A 24,621-nucleotide genomic window follows, 5' to 3' on the forward strand; every position below is an offset into this window, starting at 1 on the left:
AAAAATCACACGTAAACAAAACTTTTTACATGACATTTACGAAAATATCACCACAACAATAACTACCCTCTGTCTCCGATATTTCCGAAATCGTCACCACGATATAAATGACACCAAGTGAAGTGAATACGAAATTGTCTGCTGTATCACACTACATAATGGTACGAGGCGACTAATATCGGGCTATGCGGAGTAGTTGGTTTGTTCTGCAACCTAGTTAAGGGGACATCTGAGTGAGTAAATTATTCGACCGGATTCTGCTGTGACCTTTTTGTGAAATTTCCATGTGATTACACACCAACATGGCTAGTGAATGGCAATATTTTCCCTGAATACCGTCCCCACCAGCCCTTAGTTTTTGCATTGGCGTAAAACAAGAAACCTGCTATGATAGGAATACTATACGAATGACTCAAATAATACCTATAATACTTCTTTTAAGAACAGAGTTGGTCCTGTATTAACTATACTGTTGTTCAAGTAAAAAACCTTATTTATTTCACCCTCGCCAACCCTCAAAGCGATAGCAACGACTCCGTCACCTAAAATGAACTCACATTGCACCGATCGACTTCTGCACACACTGTACGTTACACTTTACATTTCAGTTCAATCTTCACCCAACATACATGGTATTTATCGCGCAAAAACTGTTTGGTGTCGTCAATATTTAACACGTTTCTCTCTAATAAATGCTACTTTGGTGAATTGTGTAAACATATAGGAGAAAAAATGTAAAAATCTAGTTTGGCATTCTGAAACCTACGATTAGCATTGTTATTTAAAATAATACACATATGTTCTAATGTAAGGTATTTTAACGTGTGCCTGCCAAAATGTTGAAGAGTTGTATGTTATTGCAATACGTTACGGTAGATGTCAATAGATTTATAAATCTAGCTTTAGCATTTTTAATGGTGTATATACTACGGTTAAGGTCCTTAGATATCGTATTCTAGTTGAAGCAAATGTAATGGTGTAATTTACGGTAGATATCCATTGTCCTATCTTAATTGATAATTGCTGAAGTTGAAATATCTAAATCTACTTGTAACAATAGTAATGGTTTAAGTTATGGTAGCTGTCAATAGATGCATGTACATGAACCTAGTTGTATCATTTTTTAATGCTAATTGTTACGGTAGATGTCTTAAGATATCTGAATTTGGTTGTAATAATATATATAAAAGCATAATTAGGACTTTTGTTTGTAAAAGAATAAGAATCCCATAATATGTATATTCTGAAGATAGTCATTTTGGATCAAACGAACATATATTCTTTTTGGTTGAAATAGAAATCAGGAAAATAAATACTGTTAACAAAACAAGATTTCGAATAAAAAAGAGAAAATGTCAGTAAAGTAATAAATAATTATCAAAATATCACCCATTCAAATTTTACCTTGATACTTAGAGATCTTGGCATTTAAAATGTCTAGAATGTCGATATCTACTATGTAATTAAACATTATACGTCAGATTTTTAAAAAATGTTTCCAAATAAAAGATAAACAAATCGTGAAATCTGTTTTTTTCTTAAAGTTGTAATCAGTGATATTATTATCTCTTTTATGTTCCTCTTGAGTATGTTTGAATGGCTATGGCATAGGGCGGAATCCCCGCAGATTTCCTTAACAGTGTTTGTGCTCGGTGAAACATCACAAAAGTGCATTATAGCATTGCTCTAGGGCCGGTGACCCGTGAAATGAGAGATTCGATGTTATCAATGCTGCGCTTCAACTTATCTTTAAACTGCAAGAGAAATCAAACAAACTAACATAAAAGTCCCTTGATAATTGCTGAAGTTGAGATATATTATACACACAGAGATCGTAACCACAAAAAGTCGGGAATTCTATACTCAGAAATTAATGTTGGCTTGACTAGAGTACCAGATACCGTCACTTTATACTGTTGTTGCGACTGCTGTTGGTTGATGCAAAATAAAACATACTTTCAAAAACTGAGAAGCTTCTTTTTAATGTAGTGTAACACAATATATAATCGTTGTAATGTTCATGTACACAGTAGAGGATATATTGACACCTTTGGTGTCTTTTTTCTATCCATTTCGGGCCTGGAATACGTACAATATAGTTATTATCTCGTTATATTTACTGCCCTGTTGACATTGTCAAAGCACTCATAATATACGAAATCAGGTACTTGTATGACCTTTGAAAGTAAACAGTAGAGTCATATCAAGACTCACAAGCACGAATAACGTAACACAAACAAACAGGTGATTGTACCTTTAAACTTTAGTAATAGAAATAAATTACAATACATCATATACCTGCTTCGTCCTTCTAGGTTTCATTGGTGATGGTAGAGGCCAACACTTTTGAAATCCAAATTGTCGAAACTTCTGTTTAAACATAACGGGAGGTGCAAAACACCCCAAAATTTAAGAAAATCAAACATTTAGATTAGGACTGGTTGATTTCTAATGTATGTGCTAATTGATTAAACCGCTGTTAATCGTAATATATATCGTTTATATGTTTATCAAATCAAAGTACTTCATCTGTTTACCTATCAATGCTTAGGGATTTAATTCATCAATGACATGACATTTTTGACTGTTCACTGCCACCTGTATACCTACTTGCGAACAGTGAAAACAGCATGATTGACATTTGATCAAACAGAAATGTCGCCTCTTTGGTGATAAAAGTTAAAGGTTTAAAGGGGCTGGTCGTGGGAAAATTACAAAATAAATGGGTCTAAATGCGTTCTCTGGCCTTCCAAAAGTTATACCACGGCAATATGATGGTCAAGTTCTGCTTGCAATGTCCAGTTTTGACCACTGAAATCTCGGGGAAGCTCCGCGTAAATTTAGCGCAGATCTATTTATATGTCACGTGATTGTTTCGAAAGTGAGGCAGTGAAGATTACGACAATACCACGCCGTCATGTGCCATGTCAGACTCAACTAGCGGACAAGACAGCAATACTATACGTAAATAATTGTTTTCAAAGGTCATGTATGATGCAAGTGTAGTATTCCTACCTATATGTTGTTATATATAACGGTATTGATACCTCGTGCCTGTCATGACTTTTGCATGCATCTTTTTCTTTCGCCGCGATGTTTACATTTGGCCTTGTTGATGACGCGCGTGCGCGTGCGGTAAAATTACATCACTGATCTGGGTCAATTGAGAGTTTTAGACTGTCAGGTGACGATTTAGGATTTCTTTAATATAATTATATTTTTTACTCTTAGGGAGTGAATTTCAGCAAAATTTGAATCGGTATATTTCATAAGAAGGTATTTTAAACATGTGTATGCCATTTTAGCAAATATGATATTTTTTCCCCGACCAGCCCCTTTAAAGCAGCGAGAAAGTATTTCAGCTGTTTTTCAGCGAAAAATCTGATTGCTATCTAGGCAAATATCCCTCTGTAAGTTCGAGGTAAAATAAAACAAAATACGCTTTCTTCTTATATTTCTCTGCAAGGTCGTTACGTGCTCCCGTTTGGAAATATGGATCTTTCTGCAATGTTTTATGATCAGTACACCTATTGATAGGTTGCCATCATTGCTAACATTTTACATAAATCGAGATACTCTTTTTCTTTTGTGTCCCTTCTGACCGCCCGTCGCTTTGTGACTGACAATATGCGTCACTATTTTAGGAATGCAGTTTTCTATCGATGCTCAGATGTCTTATAATTGCAATAGTTCGGTGTCGTTCAGATATGGGCTTACAAAGATCAAAATATTAGGGAAAAAATGAAAAGTATTCAAATTTTCCTCATTTGGTTTTTAACATAAAAACCAATACAGACATTTTTAGAAAGTTTAACGAAAAAAAACTGAAGTAACAGTAGTATAATTATTTAATTAACTATTTTGTCTGACATGATTTATTCATATTTTAATTAAAAGTTATGAAATACTAAATAAATTAATATGTTTAATGCACGCGTTGATAGAGTAAAACTGTATTCAAAGCAGGGAGACGATCTTTTTAAAACATATTAAATAATCAAAACGTGACTATCAATTTCAGACCTAATTTTGTGGATTGTTCGTGCCTTAGTATTTAATTTTATCATAAAAAACTTCATTCATGAACAGCAGTTTAGATATATAAAGCAGAACGGGTCATATATACCCAAATAAACCGGGAAATTTAACCATACTTCTTCAATGCTGGTTTACTACCTAGCATCTCCATTTTGGCGAGACTGTTGGGGAACTCTGTAGCTCTCGTGACTTTACCTTCAACTAGCGTTGCTGAAATTAGACAATTCAAATGAACACATATGGGAATTAATATTGAAAATGTTGACTTAAGAATGCAACACAAAAACATATTTCTAACAATACGTTTAAACAGGGGCTCTCCTTTCGCATATAGATATAATTTCAATATTCTTTAATATCCGTTTTATCTCTTGGAATGAAAGAAAAATATATAGCGTTAGTACTGGTTTTTCTTCTCTTCTTCTTTTTTTTATTATAAGGTAACCAAAGTTATTTAAATTCTTTGAAGAAAATCTTAATTGAAATGATTGATTTTCCATTTATTGGTGAGAAAAAACTCATATCGGATGGTATGCATTCAAAACTATGAAAACGGCGATGTATTTAAATAGATATTTAATTATAAGGTACGCTCTTAAGTTCAATCATTTGAACATTAAAACATCCCTTTCAGTGTTATATGTGTGCATTGGGAGTTTATTAATTATTGGATTCCGACGACAGTGGTATAAGCGATAATGGTTTACTATATAATGATTTAATAGTTTTGCTGCGTGCCACGCTGAAGCGATTAGATCAAACAGTATTGCAACCAAATATATTGTTATACATTTTTGATCACAAAACAGGCAATAACGTTTTTGCTCTTTATATGCATTTGCACCTATTAGTAATACTCAAATCTGTGTACTTTTAGCAGTTAAGTACATATGCACTGACATATATATGTATCAGTTCATCAATGAATCCGATGTGGGGAACGGGTCAGAAACACATCAATGTAATTGACTAAGTAATGATATGAACCAACATGTGTAGTAGATGATATACACTTAATAATTTATAAGACGGTATCTGTAGATAATAATCGATCGATATTTAATCGCTTTTTACATTAATGATATGATGATACAAATCGTAACATTGTTTATTAACTGTGTAAAGGAATTAATAAAAGCTTTAAGCTCATTTTCTTATCCCCAAGCATTTATATTTCGCAATAAATCTTAATGTATTATTGCAAAAAAATTTGTTAAAACTAAACTAATTTGAAGCTGCTTCCTACATACATAGCTGGAAAAGGGAACATAACTGTTCTTTTTTGTTTTTCGTCGAAAGATATTCTTTAAGTTTGTTGATGTCTTTTCTTTTATCTTTGTTGTCTCTGCGGCATCTGTGTTGTTTTCTCTGTCCTAATGGACTGAATACAGATACTGATAATTTGGGTTTACGCCAGATTATTGTGTTTCTATTTATTCTTTATTTGTCCGTTCACATCTCCGTCCATTTAGTCTTTGTATTCGTTTCCTAGAGTATTATCCTGTTTGCCGTCTGTTCAGGAAGGCAATGAAGATCGTGTCTTTTTATCAATCATTTGATCATGTCAATAGAAGATTTTGTTGCAAGGCTCTACCAATTAAAATGTAACTCAAAAAAACAAAAAATAAACCATTAAGTCGTGTGCATATTTTATATTAATACACATTTTAGGAATGTATAATAGGGAAGGCATGGAATCGTCGATGAACGTTGATGTGAAATATTTACAATACAATTTTGCACGTTATCTGGTACGAATTAGATTTGGTTCGAAAAATGGATCAGTTGACCCATTATGATCTCTATGAGACTTTTCTAAACTGGTTTTATGGCAAAGCGTGCACATCATCTCCATTCCATATGCTCTATGTTCCAGTGGCATGTGTCTTATAGTAAGTTAGGCAATGCTATTTTGTTCAACTGGTGTAGTAAAGAGGTAATTTCCCAATATTGCTTAAACACATTCCCAGAAGGAGCATATTAAACGAAAGAGCGTACTTTAGCTAAAGACCCAAAAAACGTAAATGGAAATTAATTCGCGATAGTAAAACAAATGAAATTCCATACTTGTTATTTTTAATAACTGTTCGGATTGTATCAGCTCCATCCATCTCCTTGTTAAAGCTCGCTTTAATACCACTGGCAAGTGGTGTTGTAGGCGAGCCATTAAATCTACCGTGTGCCGTGATGAGCCCAACCCTCCTTGGGGCCGATCTTATTTCAATTTTACTGATAGAATTGAAAATTAAATTCTGTAAATTCCCTGAAAACGCACATGTAAAATGGACATTTCTCATGCAGTCAAGCCTACTTAAGCTCCAGAAATGTTATTGATGCGAACAATGGAGCTCTTATGCCAAGTAGATTTACAAATCAATTCACTTGCAAGATTTCAATTGGAAACATTTGAAGTTCTGGATTGCGATCGATAAAACGTTACATGTAGTGTTTCTCAATGAACACAGTGAGTAAATAAGCCGGTAGTTACTCACATGTTATACCGTAATTAACCAAAGAAATGCCCCAAGATCGTGATTTACTAAATAAACACCATGCCACGTATACCATAAAAAAACTTTAATCCAAACTAAATAATTCAATGAAAAAACATTCAGTTTAATGTTTCATCCGTTTCGAAAGTCATTAACATGTGTCTACGTCACACACTGTCTTCATCAAACCTTGTCTACATCATATCTTCTCTACCTCACTTCTTGTCTACATCACATCCTGTCTGCGTCAAACCATGTCTATGTCACTCAATGTCATTGTCAAACTTTGTCTACAGCAACACCTTGACTACGCCACACCTTGTCTTCATCACACCTTGTTTACGTCACACTTTATCTACGTTACACCTTTTCTACGTCACACATCACACTTTGTCTACATCACACCTTGTTTACGTCACACATCGTCTACGTCACATCTTGTCTACGTCACACTTTGTCTACGTTACACCTTATCTACGTCACACATCACACATTGTCTACGTCACATCTTGTCTACATCAGAACTTGTCTATGTCACACATTGTCTACGTCACACCTTATCTACTAAACACCTTGTCTACTCACACCTTATCTACATCACACATCACACATTGTCTACGTCACATCTTGTCTACATCAGAACTTGTCTACGTCACACTTTGTCTACATCACACCTTGTCTACTTCACACTTTGTCTACATCACACCTTGTCTACTTCACACTTTGTCTACGTCACTCCTTGTCCACATCACACCTTATCTACATCACACTTTGTCTACATCACACTTTGTCTACGTCACACCTTGTCCACATCACACCTTATCTACATCACACTTTGTCTACGTCACACCTTGTCTAATCCCGTCTACGTAACATCCTCTCTACATTACGTCTTCTCTGGTAGTTTGGTATAAAAGACTCGCACAGCTAAATATGAAGCGCCTATAGCGCCCTTATATGCAATAAAATCCGAACTGTTGAACTTCAAATATTAAAAATAGTAGTTCAAAAGCTTAGTAATAACATAAGTAAATTATTCAGTAATGTGAGTGCTGAAGCATCGTCTTTCTCGGTCTATGTAAGTTCTTCACTGTTGTCATTTTGTGGACGACTGTCGACAACCCCTATAACGGATTACAAGTAGTCAGAAGTTTACGGACGAGACCATAATCAAAGGGGTGAAAGCGTTTCAGTTTAAAAACGGAGGTGAATGAAAACGCAATGAAAACGCAACTAAAAATGGAATGAAACGAGGCAAAAACGCAATGATACAATTTCTCTGTTATACTGTGTATATACCTTATTAAGTGTAATTTCCCGGCATTATCATATTCGTGATATTCGTTGTACGAAGGATTCTCAAATTCAATTTGTTTTACGTGAATGTGAAGATTAATGCACGAGATCATAGATAAGCAGAGCAAGCAATTAAATTGGCAAATATGCATGTTTAATCAGATTTATATATACATTTAACACCTTTTTGCACTTTTATGTCAGCAAAACATATCTCTCGAAAACTGAGTTGAACATGATGCATTTAGCATTTATCAGTTTTGCATCTTTTACATAGTAGATAATTAGACGATACATATATTGACTATTTCATGGATCTTATATGCTTTGTAACATGTAATAGATTTCAATCGACACAATGTCGCCAACGCCGATTTATTAAGCATTATGCTATAATCAATCGATTAGGGTTATTGTACAAATGCAATAGTGTTGGAATTTAGCTAAATATGTTCCATAAACAAATGTTAGTAAACATTTTTAACATCATATACACTACTTACAGGTAACCAAATAGACTTCGATCAAATGTTCATTTCAAGCCAAGAAGCCAAATGGACTTTGTTTGAATATTCAAAAATTATCTTAAAATAATGCAGATGATATCTAAACATGTTTTTTCAATATATAGCCTGCTATGACTGAATAAAACACATCCCATTGATTTCACCCACTTTTGGTTAACCTATTCTGTATATTCACAATAATTTGTGGGGTATTCATTTTCGTGGATTTCTGAGAATACACCATCCACGATCTAGGAGTCCCAACAAAATATCATTAATTCGTATTGATTCTGCTTGGCACCACCACTGGTAGAAGTATATTGCCATCAGTCCACGAAATTTGGTAACGACGAAAATAATGTAATGTCCAAGTACGAAGATGAAGTATGAACAGTATGAAGATAAAGATGTTAACTATAGCGCTGGATATCAAATAAAATGTCGACCATACCAAGTTTATAACGGGTTATGGACTCTATGTATGAGTGGTAGAGCTGTTTAATCGTTTGTAAATCACCGCTGTGTTTGATTTAGCGAGAAAGAGAATATTTAATCGTTTTACACACGTGGTCACGGCAGTCAGTGTAGGATAGGATTCTCATCGTCATACGTTATTGGTTACAAATGTTATTAATTGAATAGAATGAAAATAATATCATTTTTTCTACTTCCAATAACGATTTACATTGAAAGTTTGAATGCTTCGGAAGATAAATAAGATTATAAAGGCACGCATAAGGAACATGTATTTACAGCTTTAACTTTGAGCTTTTCTACTCGAGTCTGATCATGCCTCTCACAGCATGAGTTATTCCTATATTTAACAGTTGTTTCTGGTCCATAACATGTTGTAACAGTATTAACAAACCTCAATTCATGTCGCTCAGTGGGAATTTTTGTAATAACGACATTTCTATGCATACCACAATCCTAGCATGTCACATGGAGACAGTGTATTAATTTCCTGTACCGCACACCCGAACACATGTAATAGTCGTGAGAATATGAATATAATGATTTTTGTGATATAGGTTTCAGCATATTTTGGGATAAGTTTTCATTTTGCGGTTAACTACAGATATATGTGTGTCTGTTAGGAACTTTTGCTCCCATTATATTTAGTAAAAGGTTATTGCGTACTACGACCTTACATTTATGTAACAATTGATTTGCGTATTAAACGTCTGTGCTTATAGTGTTGTATGTTCCTTTCAATACATACAAATATGGTTATATATATATATGTATATATATGTGTGTGTGTGTGTGGTTCCATTACTATATATTTTGCCCACAATATAAGTTACATATATTATAACTACTAGACAATAACCGATATTTGATCTGTCCTTAATGCACGCATTAACGTGTACTTAATGTCACGTTTGGAAGCTAATTGATTGACAATATCGCATTATCTATTTCAATCAATCATTTATTTACATGGAATACGGATACATCAAATATTTACCTGTAATTAGGCATTGTCACATGCGTTATGTATCATGTTTGAATGTGATATAAATGTTGAGTTTAAAGTCAATCTCAGTTAAATTGATATTGCAGATAACTATTGGACACTTATTTCAAAATAAACCATAACGATTAAAACATAACCATTAGATGAAAAATACAGTAAAATGTTAAAAAGAAATGCAAGCAAACCAAAGTCCCAAGAAAGCCTTCAATAATAATCCAACAGTCAATATAACTAACTGTGAATTACTATATAAACATTGTATAAATGAATTTCGTTGCTTAAAACTACTGGTATGTGTGTGAGTATTTTTCACTGCGATAAAAATATAAGTAAACTTCTAATTAAGTTAATCAACAATATAAGTAAACTTCTAATTAAGTTAATCAACAATATAAGTAAACTTCTAATTAAGTTAATCAACAATATAAGTAAACTTCTAATTAAGTTAATCAACAATATAAGTAAACTTCTAATTAAGTTAATCAACAATATAAGTAAACTTCTAATTAAGTTAATCAACAATATAAGTAAACTTCTAATTAAGTTAATCAACAATATAAGTAAACTTCTAATTAAGTTAATCAACAATATAAGTAAACTTCTAATTAAGTTAATCAACAATATAAGTAAACTTCTAATTAAGTTAATCAACAATATAAGTAAACTTCTAATTAAGTTAATCAACAATATAAGTAAACTTCTAATTAAGTTAATCAACAATATAAGTAAACTTCTAATTAAGTTAATCAACACAAATATGAATACCCTGTTGCGAATTGATACATCACGTTGTAGATATAACATTATGATTCTACATCATTTTCACGTTATTTCCACGTACATCTGTATTTACTTAAAGTACACATGAACGCATATGTGTTTGTGAGAATCATTCTAGAATGAAAATTTGAATATTCCTGCTATGAGATATGGTGCAGCTGTTTATAAAATATCAGGAAATATGAAGGTAATTTTACTTTCCAAATATTTTAATGTTATTGACGCATTGTTATTGTATATATTAAAGAAATATATATTAAAGATTATGTATCTCATTAATAATCATCTAAAACATGTAAGCGGGCGAGCTATCGGTCATAGTTTATATTAAGAAATGGTATAAGTTGATTTAAATCAACCTAAAATATTGATTTGTATAGTAAATGTACGCATTATCCTGGTAAACACATTCTTGTAAAGGCAACAAAACGCTTCCGATAATATGAAAGACATACCAAGCAGTTTGTTGTCTTGTTCCTGGCAAATTTGGATTTCTTCTTAGGTTTTCAACTGACATACGTTAAGATACCACTCTATGACGTCACGTAACGTTAACTTACCTTATCGTTATTGTTGAAATTTGCCTTTGGTTGTAAACATATATAACTAGATTAACCAATAACAAAAGATGTCATTTTCTTTTCACATGTTACCCAGTGATTATCCATCAGGTATTCAATTTAGTGCTTGTGTTTTTGTTGATATGATACAGTGATATCATTCTTTTTAACATCAAACACTCGTCAAAATAATGACTTTTTAATATTTTTCATGTTGCTGTAATGTATATATATAAATATATATATCATGATAAAAAAAAGTGGCAATGACAAATCTAAAGTAGGTTGTTGTTTGGATTCAATTTGAAAACAAAAGAAGAAGAAATAATTATGCAGAGAAATCAAACAATATTACAAAATGAAAAATAAACTATATTTATAAATATATATATATATATCATTACAATATGCATCATCATCAACAATATCCTTTTATTATGTCCATATTGATTTTAATTTCATAAAACTGCATACGTGTATGTTCATTTGAAGATATCGTAAATTTCAGCCTTGTTTTAAACAAATAAATATATATATATAGTTCAGAGTTTGTCTAATAATCTTTACCAGCTTTGGGCCAATAATGAATACGGCTACAGCATTGGGAATGCAAGCATCTTGTTATATACTTGAATGGTTAATGAAGAATAAAAATAGATACAAAAAAATACTAAAAGCCGAATGGTCTCAAGTCGGCCCGTCAAGTTCGCCAGGCATCGCGAGAACATAGTATTGCTTTCAATGCTAAATAATTTATTATTCAAGAGTAATAAACGAATTCATGAATGATTGACATTTACAACAGACTGTAGTGAGGAACTCCTCTGAAAGCATCCGTGAAGCGAATATCGACCGCTTTTACACGTTTCCCGTGCTTTATCTGCAGGGGCAGATTCTCGAGGGAGGCATTTCATACAGACATTTTGACAAATCATCAGCAATTGAGAAAGCTGGTATTTCTCTCATGGTCTTTCTTCGCTTATTGTCGATTTTGAAACATGCAAATATCGATTATAAAAGAAACATTATCCGCAGTAGACGGTATCCGTCGCTAACCCGATGACAGCAGGAGACGATTGCTAATACAGGAACACTGCGAGGAAGAGTAACAGTATACCGAGATAGTCGTTTGCAGAAGTTTAACTTCTGTGCACTAATTTATCGGGAATGGGATTTTTGTCATTAGCCAGTGTGCCGAAACCTATCATTGTTAAAAAATGGATCACTTATTGTTATAGATACGAACTCTGTGTCGCTGAAAGACCGAACTTGTATTCATATTGAAATTCTTTAGGCATTTCAAATAACATCTGAATAACTGGTTTTCACAATAACCAAGATACTTTTCAATACATAAAAAAGGAAACATGGAACATTTTTGTGGTTCTGGTAAAGAATGATTTCAATATCATAAATGCCCAAGTGAGTGTACTGTTTGTGGTATTTTTTTGCTATTATATCCTTACTTTAAATATGCACAGATTATACTGTAAAGCAAATATTTAGTGTTACGTTGTATACCGTAAATTTTGTATTAAGGCGGCACCGTACCTTATTTTATTTCTGTCCTTGTTTTCAGTTTGTAAGACGTGCATTGTCCGGTACTTGGAGAGCAGTAAGTTCTGTCCTATCTGCGATGTACAAGTCCACAAGACGAAGCCTCTGTTAAATATAAGGTAAGTTCCAATACGACCTAGTGTACAAAAAAAAACCTTCCATTAATATTCGGTAAATATGTAATAATGTAAAATCCGGTGCTTATTCTTTGAGTCAAATTGAAGAAGAAGAAAAAAGGGAAAAAGAAAGAGAAAAATGTACACCAAAATACTGATTTCTGCAGAAGGTCCCACTTTTTAAAGTTGATTTAATGTAAAAGTACTAACAGGTTTTCAAAATGACACTTGTTTATTATTTCTTGTGGTTATTAGAAAACAAATTGTCTGTAGTTTTGGTATTGTTTTGAATACACAGTTTTGCATGCAGAGTTGTTTACAAGACAGTTGATTAAAACATATGGTATGTTACTTTGGACTGTATTACGGTTAAGCATAATAAGGCCTGTGTGTTTATATAAGGTTAAAAAGGTTCTTGAGGTAAGGTCTTGCCGTGATTCAAGATTTGGATTATTACATACCGAATTTGAGTTTTTTTGTTTTGTCATGATCGTTGGTATGGTGTTAGGGGAATTGGCTATAGATTACTTTACCGAGCGTAAACAGATTCGTATCTCTTGCAAACATGAATATATATAATTTATATTCAATGATAAAAAGAAAATACGTTTTATTACAATGGTGATAAAACACCGCTTAACAGTAACATATTCACATATCTATAAATTTTAATATATCGATATACATTTTAAAAAGAAATGCATTCAAAACTTGAAATATTATGCAGAGCTTTAAATTATTATGATACATGATACACAACAGTTGGGCCAATATCAGCAGACATACTATATATACATCTACAGTAAGTGGAGATGTAAACATCATTCCCAGCATAGGTACAACGCTATGCTTGTGATAATGTTATTCAATGTGTTACGTCACTGATTTACTAGCTTACACGTACACACATAAATAACGTATCTGAATATGTTGCCCTTTGTTATTCCGAGATATAAGTTACAGTGCCCCACCTATGCTGTATTAGATATGGTACGTGTCTACCGTCAATAAATGTCAAAAATCGGATGTAGTGTCATTTGAATTCCGTAGTCCTACTCTCTCTCTCTACAGTAATTACACTCGGATGAAATATTAATATTGACATTAAGTTCAGATTTCACAAACCATACAAAGCAGCGCGTGCGTGAGAGAAGCCCACGCGCGAGCACGCGCCGTGTGACTACAAAAGCAGACGATCGTTTGGAAGTAATTCAACACAGAACAGAAGAGGAAGGGTCTATTTTGGTTTTCACTGCCTCGGAGCGAGTGTGTCTAATTTGAGATTTTCAATGCATTTTTCTGGCTTCGTCAGGAGTCGACTGCACAAAACAACGGACTGTACTCGCTCTTCTAGAAGTCGAATACTCGGCGCTAATTAAAAAACCGGGCCGATGCTATAAGGTAGCTTGAATGTTATAATATTCGTTCCATTTTGTATAACTAGCCGTGTAATAAGTGTTTCCGGTATACCAGCCACTACTAGTCTGGTTGTCGCAGTAGTCATCATTTGCTTTTCGAAACAGTATTCAGTAACATGACCGTATCAGTATCGCGCCATTTTTCATTTGGATCTAGGGTGGCCTTAATAACGATACTCCGCTGTATGAATTGCAAGATTTAATAAAACAAAACATCATTTATTCAGAACAAGTTCAAGAGAAGTAATATTTTATTGTTATTAGCATTTGGTCGAATTTTAAGTGTGATGGACTTTTTGTTATTATTATTATGTACATTCAATAAATATATGGAATAATGTCATAAACATAAGTGTCACGTGTACAGTCTCATATTATCATAGTTGATGACAACTTGGAGTATGTCATTTACATAATGCATATCACGTGCTGATTTCCACTGTTGTTTCAGGTTGGATCACACCTTACAGGACATTGTGTACAAACTAGTACCAGGTTTATTCAAAGGTGAGTGTCCTGTATCATACATTTACATTGACATTATCTTAAAAATGGATTAAGTGCCTTACAATTATGTTAACATATCTTTAGTTTATTTAACTGCTGTCAACATGCACGTCTATTGTTAGTCTAATAGCATCAGATAGTTAATTGTTCAAGTTTTTTACCATCAAAAATAATGCTTAATTATTTTTTTCACTTAAACAGTAGCGTACTGCAGTACTGACATTATTTCAGGTCCCTTTATAAGTAGCGCTGACCCGTGATACATTGTATGTAAAAATGTAAAAAGTAAAAACATTAAATTATATTGTAGTTGATATACCGCACTGAAGCCTTATGTTACAGAAAGAAATAATCATCCCTGGATAATGCGTGTGTGTTCATAGATTCCTATGTGTTCATATATTCCTGTGTGTTCATATATTCCTTAAAATGCATCAACACATATTCGTGTGGAACAACACTTTTACTAGTTATAGCAATGCCACTGATTACACGTCGTACACATTACACGCTAGCTTTGATTGTAAGTCACAATACTTCTGAGATACAGTGTAATGTCGGTGTATAGTACTGACGTAATTATCACTTGACACAGACGTGTGTGGTACTACAGTCGTTTCATATCAATCAGCAGAAAAAGGCAGAAGATGCATTTATATCTCGGTGTCGATGTGATGTGGAGTGGAATATGTCGAGCGATGTATCAGTGCAGCAGCATCAGTTAATGGCATGTGTGTGACGTCAATGTGATCACATAAAACTTAATGCACTAGTATTTCAAAACGAGGCATGTTGCTGCTGCCTGAACATAGCTGTGTATATAGAGGTAGTTCATGGCTTGTGTGATCATTGTTTTAGTTATTTAACCAACAACGTTTTATCCATACATATTAACATTGAATTTACTGAAATATTCATACTATCTATTCTTAGTCGTGATGGGAGAATTTTGTTCAATATGAACACAAGGAAGGTAAATTCCATACAGTGAAACCAGTAGAAACCAAACGCCACATGCATAAATACTTCAGTTTTTTGAAGAAGGATTTCTTTAACGTTTTAATGGCATGAATATCAAAGTGGGGCCTAATAACGGAATGATAATTCATGCTTTGTAGACATATCAGAATAATATTTATGAAAACTTTGACCGACATCTGCAATTAAAAATAGGATGTCTCCACGTTTAGCATATACGCCATGAACTGCCTTATATAAGTAGGTCGATATTGTCGGAGCTCGATTTCAATATTTTTTTTCAGGAAATTAATAAGAAGTTTAAAAAAGCCGTTTTTACTACATTCAAATAATTATCAATTTTTATTGTATACGTTTTTTTCTATTGCAGACGAAATGACGAGACGGCGAGAATTCTATAAGGATCAACCAAACGATGGTAGGAATTAAAAATATATTGCTGATTGTATAAGTCTTTTTATTGATACTTCATGTATAAGTTGTCCTATATTTGATAATTCCTATTTCCATCTAAACGCAAAATTTGAAAGATAAAATATTCCAGTTGTGAGACTTTTTTCCCTTTTGTATAATTAACTCCATTTACCTGAATACGTGATTATATAACTTTACAAAAAGGAGCTGTTAATTGCAGCAACAAGTGTATTAGATATTTAATATATCAATAACACTGCAAGATATACTGTTAAACGATGGTAACCATAAACCGAAATAAAAAATACAAACATAATAATGTCTATTTCATTACTAGCTAATGCAGCCCTGGAGTTACGGGGTAAGGCTCGAAGCCCTGGAACGTGTATCGGAGAGGATGAAGAAGAAGAACAGAGAGAACGAGTCATCTACTCAGAGGATGAACAAATAAGCCTGGCCCTACAGCTCAGTATCAAGTACGTAGCGGTCTTCATTTATACGGAAATATAACCTTTGGCTTATTTGCAAGTTGATTGTTGTTTATTCATTATAAATAAAACAACAATGACAATTTAATCCTTATAACATAGTATAACAAAATATATCAAATTCGCCTGTTAAAACGTTTTGTTTATCAAGCACAATTAAATTTAATTGATTTTATATTGTATGTACGCATTTTCAATGTCATACGAACAGCAAGCAATTTAGTCAATCTAACTTAAGTATTCTTTAATAAAAGTATTCAGATAAATATGATGTTTATCTTGTCATTTAAATATCTCCAAAGATAATGTGACTCGGTAGCAGATGTGCTAAAATACAATAAAAACAAAAAAACACGTACATATGTTATTGAAATGGCATTTTGGTATCTTGATTTCAAATTGATTGTTTCAATTTAAATGTTAACACAGACATGGTATTTTTGTGTTTCGCTTTTTGCAGTTAACATGTAATGTTCCAGATCAAACAAATTTTGTAACAGTAACATAGCAACATTAAGTGACACAAATACTGATCGAGACTATAACTTGAGTGACAGCAATATTTAGCCAAATGTGTAATGTACGTGCTTTTTGTGAACGTCCAAGGAGAGGATAATGTTATAAACATGAGGGTGCCATCAGAAGCACATGGTGGACTTGATAAGATATAGAATATAGCAGGCTAAAAATCACATCATGGTATATTTTCTTTTTCGCAACAGTGGTAGACCGCCAAGCCGAAGTTTTGGAGAAAACGGCAAGGAAATCAACAGTAATGTGAGTATTCTGTGAGATTGTTGTTGTTGTCGATTATACTAAGAAAATCTTAGACCGACAGTAGAAATATTAGGTGTACAGGACATCGCTTTCTCGGTAGTCTTCTCATTCGACATTTGGAAACAGCTATTGCATCATGTAAAAGGTCACTGAAACTATAAGAAATTGTCTATTAAAGGAATGATAAAGGTGGAGAACTCCTTCCTGAAAGTTTAGAATTCCAGGAGTGACAAGGAGTTATCTAATTAATGATTCATGTATTATGTAAACATATCTGTAGAAGTACTCTATTTTGTGAATGATATTGATACAAGGCATAAACTCAATTATTAAAAAGGATATGCATGAGAGGGTTACCGTTGGGTTAGGGTTAGGCCTACCGTTTTACCGTTGGGTTAGGGTTAGGCTTACAGTTCGAGTTTGATCAAATGTCCCTAACGTAGGGGACCAATAAGCAAGCAAGTAGACAAACAAATGTGTTGATGACCCTGTCGTATCACCCAAACTACTTATATATATATACGCACATTTATTGAACTATGACGGCATGTGAATATATTTAAGACGACATTGTTTTGTCCGTTGTCCAACTATTTTCATATCGAGAGTAAAATTGTATGATTTTAAGCGAAATATATGATTATAGGGAACATGTTAGATTCAGGACAGTTAGTAACCATTTTATCAGACTATGGTGAGCTTCTTTTAAAAATTGTTTATAAAATGCAAGCGTTGCATTTTATAGTTTGATTAGGAGAACCAATCAACAGTAACCATTGACCGATTAATTAATTAGTCAATTAGACGTTTTTGTTACGAGACGATAAGAAAATGAATGAAGAAAGCATGTCTTTTGTTAAAATTATTAACAAGGTTGTTTACCTAATTTAGTAGAAATAACAAACTTTCTTCTATTTAATATGATAATTAGCAGATACGCCACGACTCCAAGTGGTAGGTCCAAGATAACATAAGGAACTTGCGTTATTATTCACTAACTGCTTTCCATTACAGGTGCACGATTGCCGCTACCTATTGTGTCCAGCCGCTGTCACGATTGGACATCTCAAAAAATTCATCAAAATGAAGTTCAGCCTCTGTGATAGATTCCAGGTAAACAATACGCTATTGTTTTTTAGCTTGAATGACCTCTGTCACCCTTCGATTTTTCTTAACTGTTTCATGTATGACATCTGGACAAAAAATCAACTTTGCTATTTATCTTGAACGGATGAAGATATTTCAGATTACATATCTATAGCAAAACAAGTGCGGCACTTTCCTGTATGAAGATGCTGCAAATGTTAAATATATTTATCTTTGAAATAAAATATATTAAGAAAATGTCTATGAAATGCCTTTACATTGTGTAATACTTTGTATGAAAATGACTGTTAACGGACTAGGTTATTCAAGAACATCTATGATGGCTTCATCAGACCTTGCTCGTGGATTTTTCAGACTGTCACAGTCTGAATTTATTTTCATGAAGTAGTTTTACGTAAGGATATTTGTCTTGCTTTCATAATAGCATGACGTCTCCGTCATATTTTATTGTGATCGGAACCGTCAAATAATAAGCTTTCGGTAACAAAAGCTAGTTTATCTTTCATGTACGGAATATGAAATAAACTTTATCATAAATGTTCATGTTTTTGGCCAATTTACTAAACTGATTCTATGATATAATCACACATAAGCGGTATATCATATTTGAGAGTCAATTCAATCTATTGTATCTCACAGTTGGCCATCATTCAATGAATATCAGTGACAGTCAAGAAGCCAGTAATGATCTGCTCTCCCATTACAACACATATTTTCTCTTTTCTTTCCTCTCTTTCCTTACTTTTCGGTAGCATTTCTCATGCGCGCATCTTTATACGAGAGTGGCTGTTGCAAGGAATTAAAACCCTAAAATATTTTTCTGATTGCAGATCGATGTGTACCACACGGATGAATCGCTTAAGGACGAGTATACATTGATGGATGTTGCATACATATATTTATGGAGACGGGTGAGTAAAGTTGATTCTAAAGGTGCATAATTGCTACATAGTCGAACAAATCCATCTTTTTTAAACGGTTATTTATTAATACTTGTTTTCGAGATCTTTTGTTTCTTTTTGTAATAGTTTTAAGAAGTGGCACGGTTCACGATACAGGGTTTCATGCACCACCCCTTCTGTTTCAAATGTTGTATATTATTTTGAACAGTAGTTTAGCCCAATTTTTCTTTCCAACTTTTTGGCTCCTTGCATCACCGATGAGTCCCAGGACGAAACAGTTGTATGAGACAGTTGTTATTCTTTTTTGAATACCGTATCTAATACAAATTTTTAAAGGTGTTATCGCGTGTGTGTTTGTGTGTGTGTGCGTGTGTGCTTGGGGAGAGGGATGGGGAGGGTGTGTGTGTGTCACGTTCATCTTTTTCAAATGGCTTATAAGGGATAACATCACTTTGCTGTTGGAACAACAACATATGTATGTATAACTGTAAGAATACCATATCGTAAAACACTTTATTGTGCTCTATGAAGTGATCATGCAGGTTATTTCAATATAGCTTTGCATTATCACTTTTGCTACCCTTTCACATTTGTATACAGTCTTATCAGCCAACAACACCGTAGTCGATATGAGCGCTAGAAATGGGTGACATGTTATGACATCCCATATACTTTAAACAATAACTCCGATTGGTGCGAATACTGGTTTAATCCTTACACCACTTTAGACCACAATGGACACTTACAGATTAATATATGGTATAGTCTACTAAAGTTACATAGGTTAACAGTGTTGTCGTGTGATTCTAAAATGGTGTCCCTGCCTTCGTCCAAGGAACTGTCGCATCTTTTTTTAATCACGATGACTAACTATAAAAGGTGACTTACACATTGTACAAATCCGATGGGGCCACTGTTGCTTCCTTCCCAATTATGTCCTGCTTCTGTTTACTAAGCGTTCTTCGTTTAAACACAGTTGTCTGTCGCTTACTTATTTATTTCTAATTAATTTTGTCTGACCTTATTGCACAGATCAGCTATAAATCAACGTTTAGTAGGATTGAATGGTATATGTAAGATCTAAAAGGTCCATCGACAAGACCATAGATCCGAAACAAATATTCTTTCTCATTCAGTTAGGTCCCGCATCAGAGATACGGGTTTCCTAAAATAATACCGGTGTCTGTCCACCTGTCTCTCTTTGCGTCCACAATTTCGTTTCCGAAGTTCTCAGTTTCCAGTGTGCTGAATTACTGATATTTTACATAGTCAGCACTGTTAAATGTAGCTGTGGAAAAGGGTCTTTATGTTCCTCAAGTTAAGGTCACTGTTAGTAATATTTATACATCGTTATACTGTCAAAATACACTTTTTATGCCCTTTCTGACCCACCATTGTTCTGTTCCGGTACATAGTATTTGCGGTACACTCTACATGAATTATACCATATTATCTTGATTCAAACATCCAAGATTACAAGTGTGACATACGTCCAAAACAGGATCTGTCTGACCCATTATGAATTGCTAATGTTTACTGTGGTTGTAAATATTACTTTGTGGATATCCTACAGTAGTAAAAACTTGTTCCCATGATTCCTGTATACAATATGGCGAGCTTCATTGCTTCTGGTTGGTGAAGACAGGAATGCCAGTAATATTCATTTCATTTATACGATATTGTTCATATCTGTTGTTAAATGGTTCTTAGTATGACGTTTACGTTAAGAACAAGGGCATGTTATCAAGATCACATAATCCAAGATGCATTGTAGCTTCCACGGGTTCAGATAAGCTAAGACTTTTCTGGCTTTTCTGCTTGGGTGGCTGGTTTCTTTCTTACTTGGTGGTAAATAGCACTTTCCAGATACAAACTTGTATTTTTGCCTTATAATCCATACTCCAAAATCCAAAATTGTTATTTTCGCTCTACGCTTGGCAATACTTTGGGGTCTATGTGGTCCGACACAGGACTGGACCATTGAATACCATATCGTGTTTAAGGTGTCCCTGATATTATGTAATAAATAGCAAATAATCTCGAGAAATTCAAGTCTTTTTGGCATATCATATACATATTTTTTGTGTTGTCTTTGTAGAGAGGTCCCATGAAGCTTTTTTACACTGTCTACACAAACCCTGCGAAGCGGTTCAAGAAATCTCTCTCCTGTACCGTGACGTCATTGTTGGAGACGTCTTCGTGCAAACGGGACATAGACATTGACAAGAAAACCACATCACAGGAAAGTGCTATAGCCGCAGCGTCGGCAGTCTTATCATCATCTACAAAATCATCACCAGACATGAAGGCCAAAGAGCTTCCAAAAACATCAGAACCAACTGTAGCTAAACCGGTAGAGCCTAGCAGAAGCCCGACAGTATCCAGTACTGTTGTAACATCTTCTACTTCAGTAGAAAATGGATTTCATGCCCCGCATACACCGACACCCCCATCATCAACCACTTCTCCTACAAATTGTGTAAGAAGGGAGGGGAATAAAACCCCAGAAAAGACATTACCGAAAGAGCGAAACGGGACAAATCCTGTTGTTCTCACCACGCCAAGATTAAACGGTATGAACTTGATATCCTCCTACCCATTGATAAACGGGAACGGTCACCAAAACAGACATGACAGTAATGAAGTGGCCCAAGACCTGAGCATAAAAAAGAAAAGTCCTTCTAAGATGCCTACAACTAACGGAAACAAACCGACGGCGCCAAAAACGAACGGCCTCCTCCCCAACGGAGAGATTGACAGATTCGCCTTCACAGATGAAGATGATGATCTGCCAGTCCCACCTCTGAACAGCCATAAACTGCATCATCAAATCAAGGCCGAGCCGGTCACAATAGAATGACACGTTTTAGACACGTGACGGTCAGTGACTGACACGTGCTTGTTAATACCCAGAGAGCGTTTAATTATGTTGACGAAAAAAACAATACGTTTCGGCAGCTTTTGTGTGACATATTAATTTGACACGGAAAGGGTTCTTGAGGAATGTTTTTGGAACGTAACGAAGGATTGAGAATCTTATGGTTACTAGTGTTTGATATGTCCTAGACCGTTTTGGTTGGGATTTGTGTAACTTGATACTGACATATGTTGCATGGTTCAGATTTGTTCGATTTGAAACTGACGGAATCGGATGGATTCTTCTTTTAATGCCAGAAATGCAAATGAGTGGACAACCGTTTCATATAAGTGTTTGATTAACCGATATATATTATATTTTCTTAACGAAGCCTGGAAGTGAACGAACACATTTGTTCTCACTGGAATTTGCCTGTGATTAATTCGTCGTGTCGACACTTCCTATTGAATAGCAATTTTTAACCAGAATCAATGTGATCACTATCTAGCGAAACTGAGGAAGTAAATGTGTGTCATTAGATTAAGGATGTGTTTGGAATTATGGTGATATGAAATGTGTATGCAACACTGGAAAATTGTTGTGTTTTGAAATACTTGACTGAAACGGAGGGAACTACACAATGAGGTTTCGACAATACTCGATTATAGTATTGTGCTGAACAATTTATCATTTATAAATTGTTCTTGACGTATACTGTTTTTGACATGTATTTCTTTTGTTTAACGAAAACCACGTGCTATATTATGAAACCAACATTCGTTGAAACATTGCCAGATGTACTGTTAGGTTTTTACGTTGTGCTTCGTTCGTTGTATATATATTTATTGGCGAGGAGTGCTTACCGCTCCGTCAACCATGGAGGGAATTTGCGTTTTAGATGTATTCCGGAAAACTCGTTGTGTAGGTTATGTGTTCTGAAGTTTTCTGTTACACAGTGTTAACTGTTTTAGACATATTAAGAACTAAAAACAAATGAATTATGAATCTTATGAATCATTTATGACCGGATCAACACCGCGGCATTGTATAACAATGTGACCAAGTTAACGGAAATTAAAATTAATAAAGTCTCGCCGAATTAACGAGGGGACACAATAAAACAGTATGACGGGATTAACGATGTTAGATTGTATAAACGTAAAACCGGATTAAAGTAAAACAGTGTTATCGGATTGATGTGGTTATACTGAATAAAAGTATTACCGTGTGAACAAGGTGAACCTGTATAACGGAACTTGATTACCGAGGTTTATATTGTATAACCGGAGTATCGGGGTTACATTATATAACCGGATTACCGAGGTTACACTGTATGACCGTATAACCGAAGTTACACTGTATGAACGGATGATCGAAGTTACATTGTATAACCGGATTACTGAAGTTACACTGTATGACCGTATAACCGAAGTAACACTGTATGAACGGATTATCGAAGTTACATTGTGTAACCGGATTACTGAGGTTACACTGTATGACCGTATAACCGAAGTTACACGGTATGAACGGATGATCGAAGTTACAATGTATAACCGGATTACAGAGGTTACACTGTATGACCGTATAACCGAAGTTACACTGTATGAACGGATTATCGAAGTTACATTGTATAACCGGATTACCGAGGTAACATTGTATAACCGTATTACCGAGGTTACACTGTGTGACCGTATAACCGAAGTTACACTGTATGAACGGATTATCGAAGTTACATTGTATAACCGGATTACTGAGGTTACACTGTATGACCGTATAACCGAAGTTACACTGTATGACCGGATTATCGAAGTAACATTTTATAATCGGATTACCGAGGTTACACTGTTTAACCGGATTACCGATGTTACACTGTATGACCGGATAACCGATGTGACATTGTTTAACGGGATAACCGAAGTTGCACTGTATGACCGGATTACCGAGGTTAAACTGTATGACCGGGTTACCGATGTTACACTGTATCACCGGGTTACCGAGGTGTCACTGTATCACCGGATTACCGAAGTTACACTGTATCACTGGATTACCGAGGTTACACTGTATCACCGGATAATTGAGGTTACACTGTATCACCGGATTATTGAGGTTACACTGTATTTCCAGATTATCGATGTGACCTTGTATAACCGGATTATCGAGGTTACATTGTATTTCCGGATTATCGATGTGACCTTATATAACCGGATTATCGGGGTTACACTGTATTACCTGATTGACTAGTTTACACTGTATAACAATATTACCAGATTAACGAAGTAACAATAAATAACAGTTTAATTGGGTTTACAAGTTAACCCTGTATAACAAGACCGGATAAAGGATGTAAT

The 24,621-nt window shown here is 34.4% G+C and overlaps 1 protein-coding gene across 3 annotated transcripts in view; it reads left to right on the top strand.

The window, feature by feature from the left end:
* LOC110445337 (polycomb complex protein BMI-1-like) overlaps positions 1–23,308 on the top strand; it is a 63,206-nt gene extending 39,898 nt beyond the window's left edge. For all 3 annotated transcript variants that reach the window (XM_021489893.1, XM_021489894.1, XM_021489895.1), the window contains 8 exons: positions 12,732–12,828; positions 14,695–14,750; positions 16,099–16,146; positions 16,480–16,618; positions 17,353–17,407; positions 18,422–18,520; positions 19,345–19,425; positions 21,515–23,308. In XM_021489893.1, coding sequence (XP_021345568.1) covers positions 12,732–12,828; positions 14,695–14,750; positions 16,099–16,146; positions 16,480–16,618; positions 17,353–17,407; positions 18,422–18,520; positions 19,345–19,425; positions 21,515–22,276 — 1,337 coding nt within the window. In that variant the 3' untranslated portion in view covers positions 22,277–23,308. The remainder of the gene's footprint in view (positions 1–12,731; positions 12,829–14,694; positions 14,751–16,098; positions 16,147–16,479; positions 16,619–17,352; positions 17,408–18,421; positions 18,521–19,344; positions 19,426–21,514) is intronic.
* Positions 23,309–24,621: the final 1,313 nt, after the last annotated feature.

Source organism: Mizuhopecten yessoensis, unplaced genomic scaffold, assembly GCF_002113885.1.
Source record: "Mizuhopecten yessoensis strain PY_sf001 unplaced genomic scaffold, ASM211388v2 scaffold2213, whole genome shotgun sequence".
In the NCBI taxonomy this organism is placed as follows: Eukaryota; Metazoa; Mollusca; class Bivalvia; order Pectinida; family Pectinidae; genus Mizuhopecten; species Mizuhopecten yessoensis.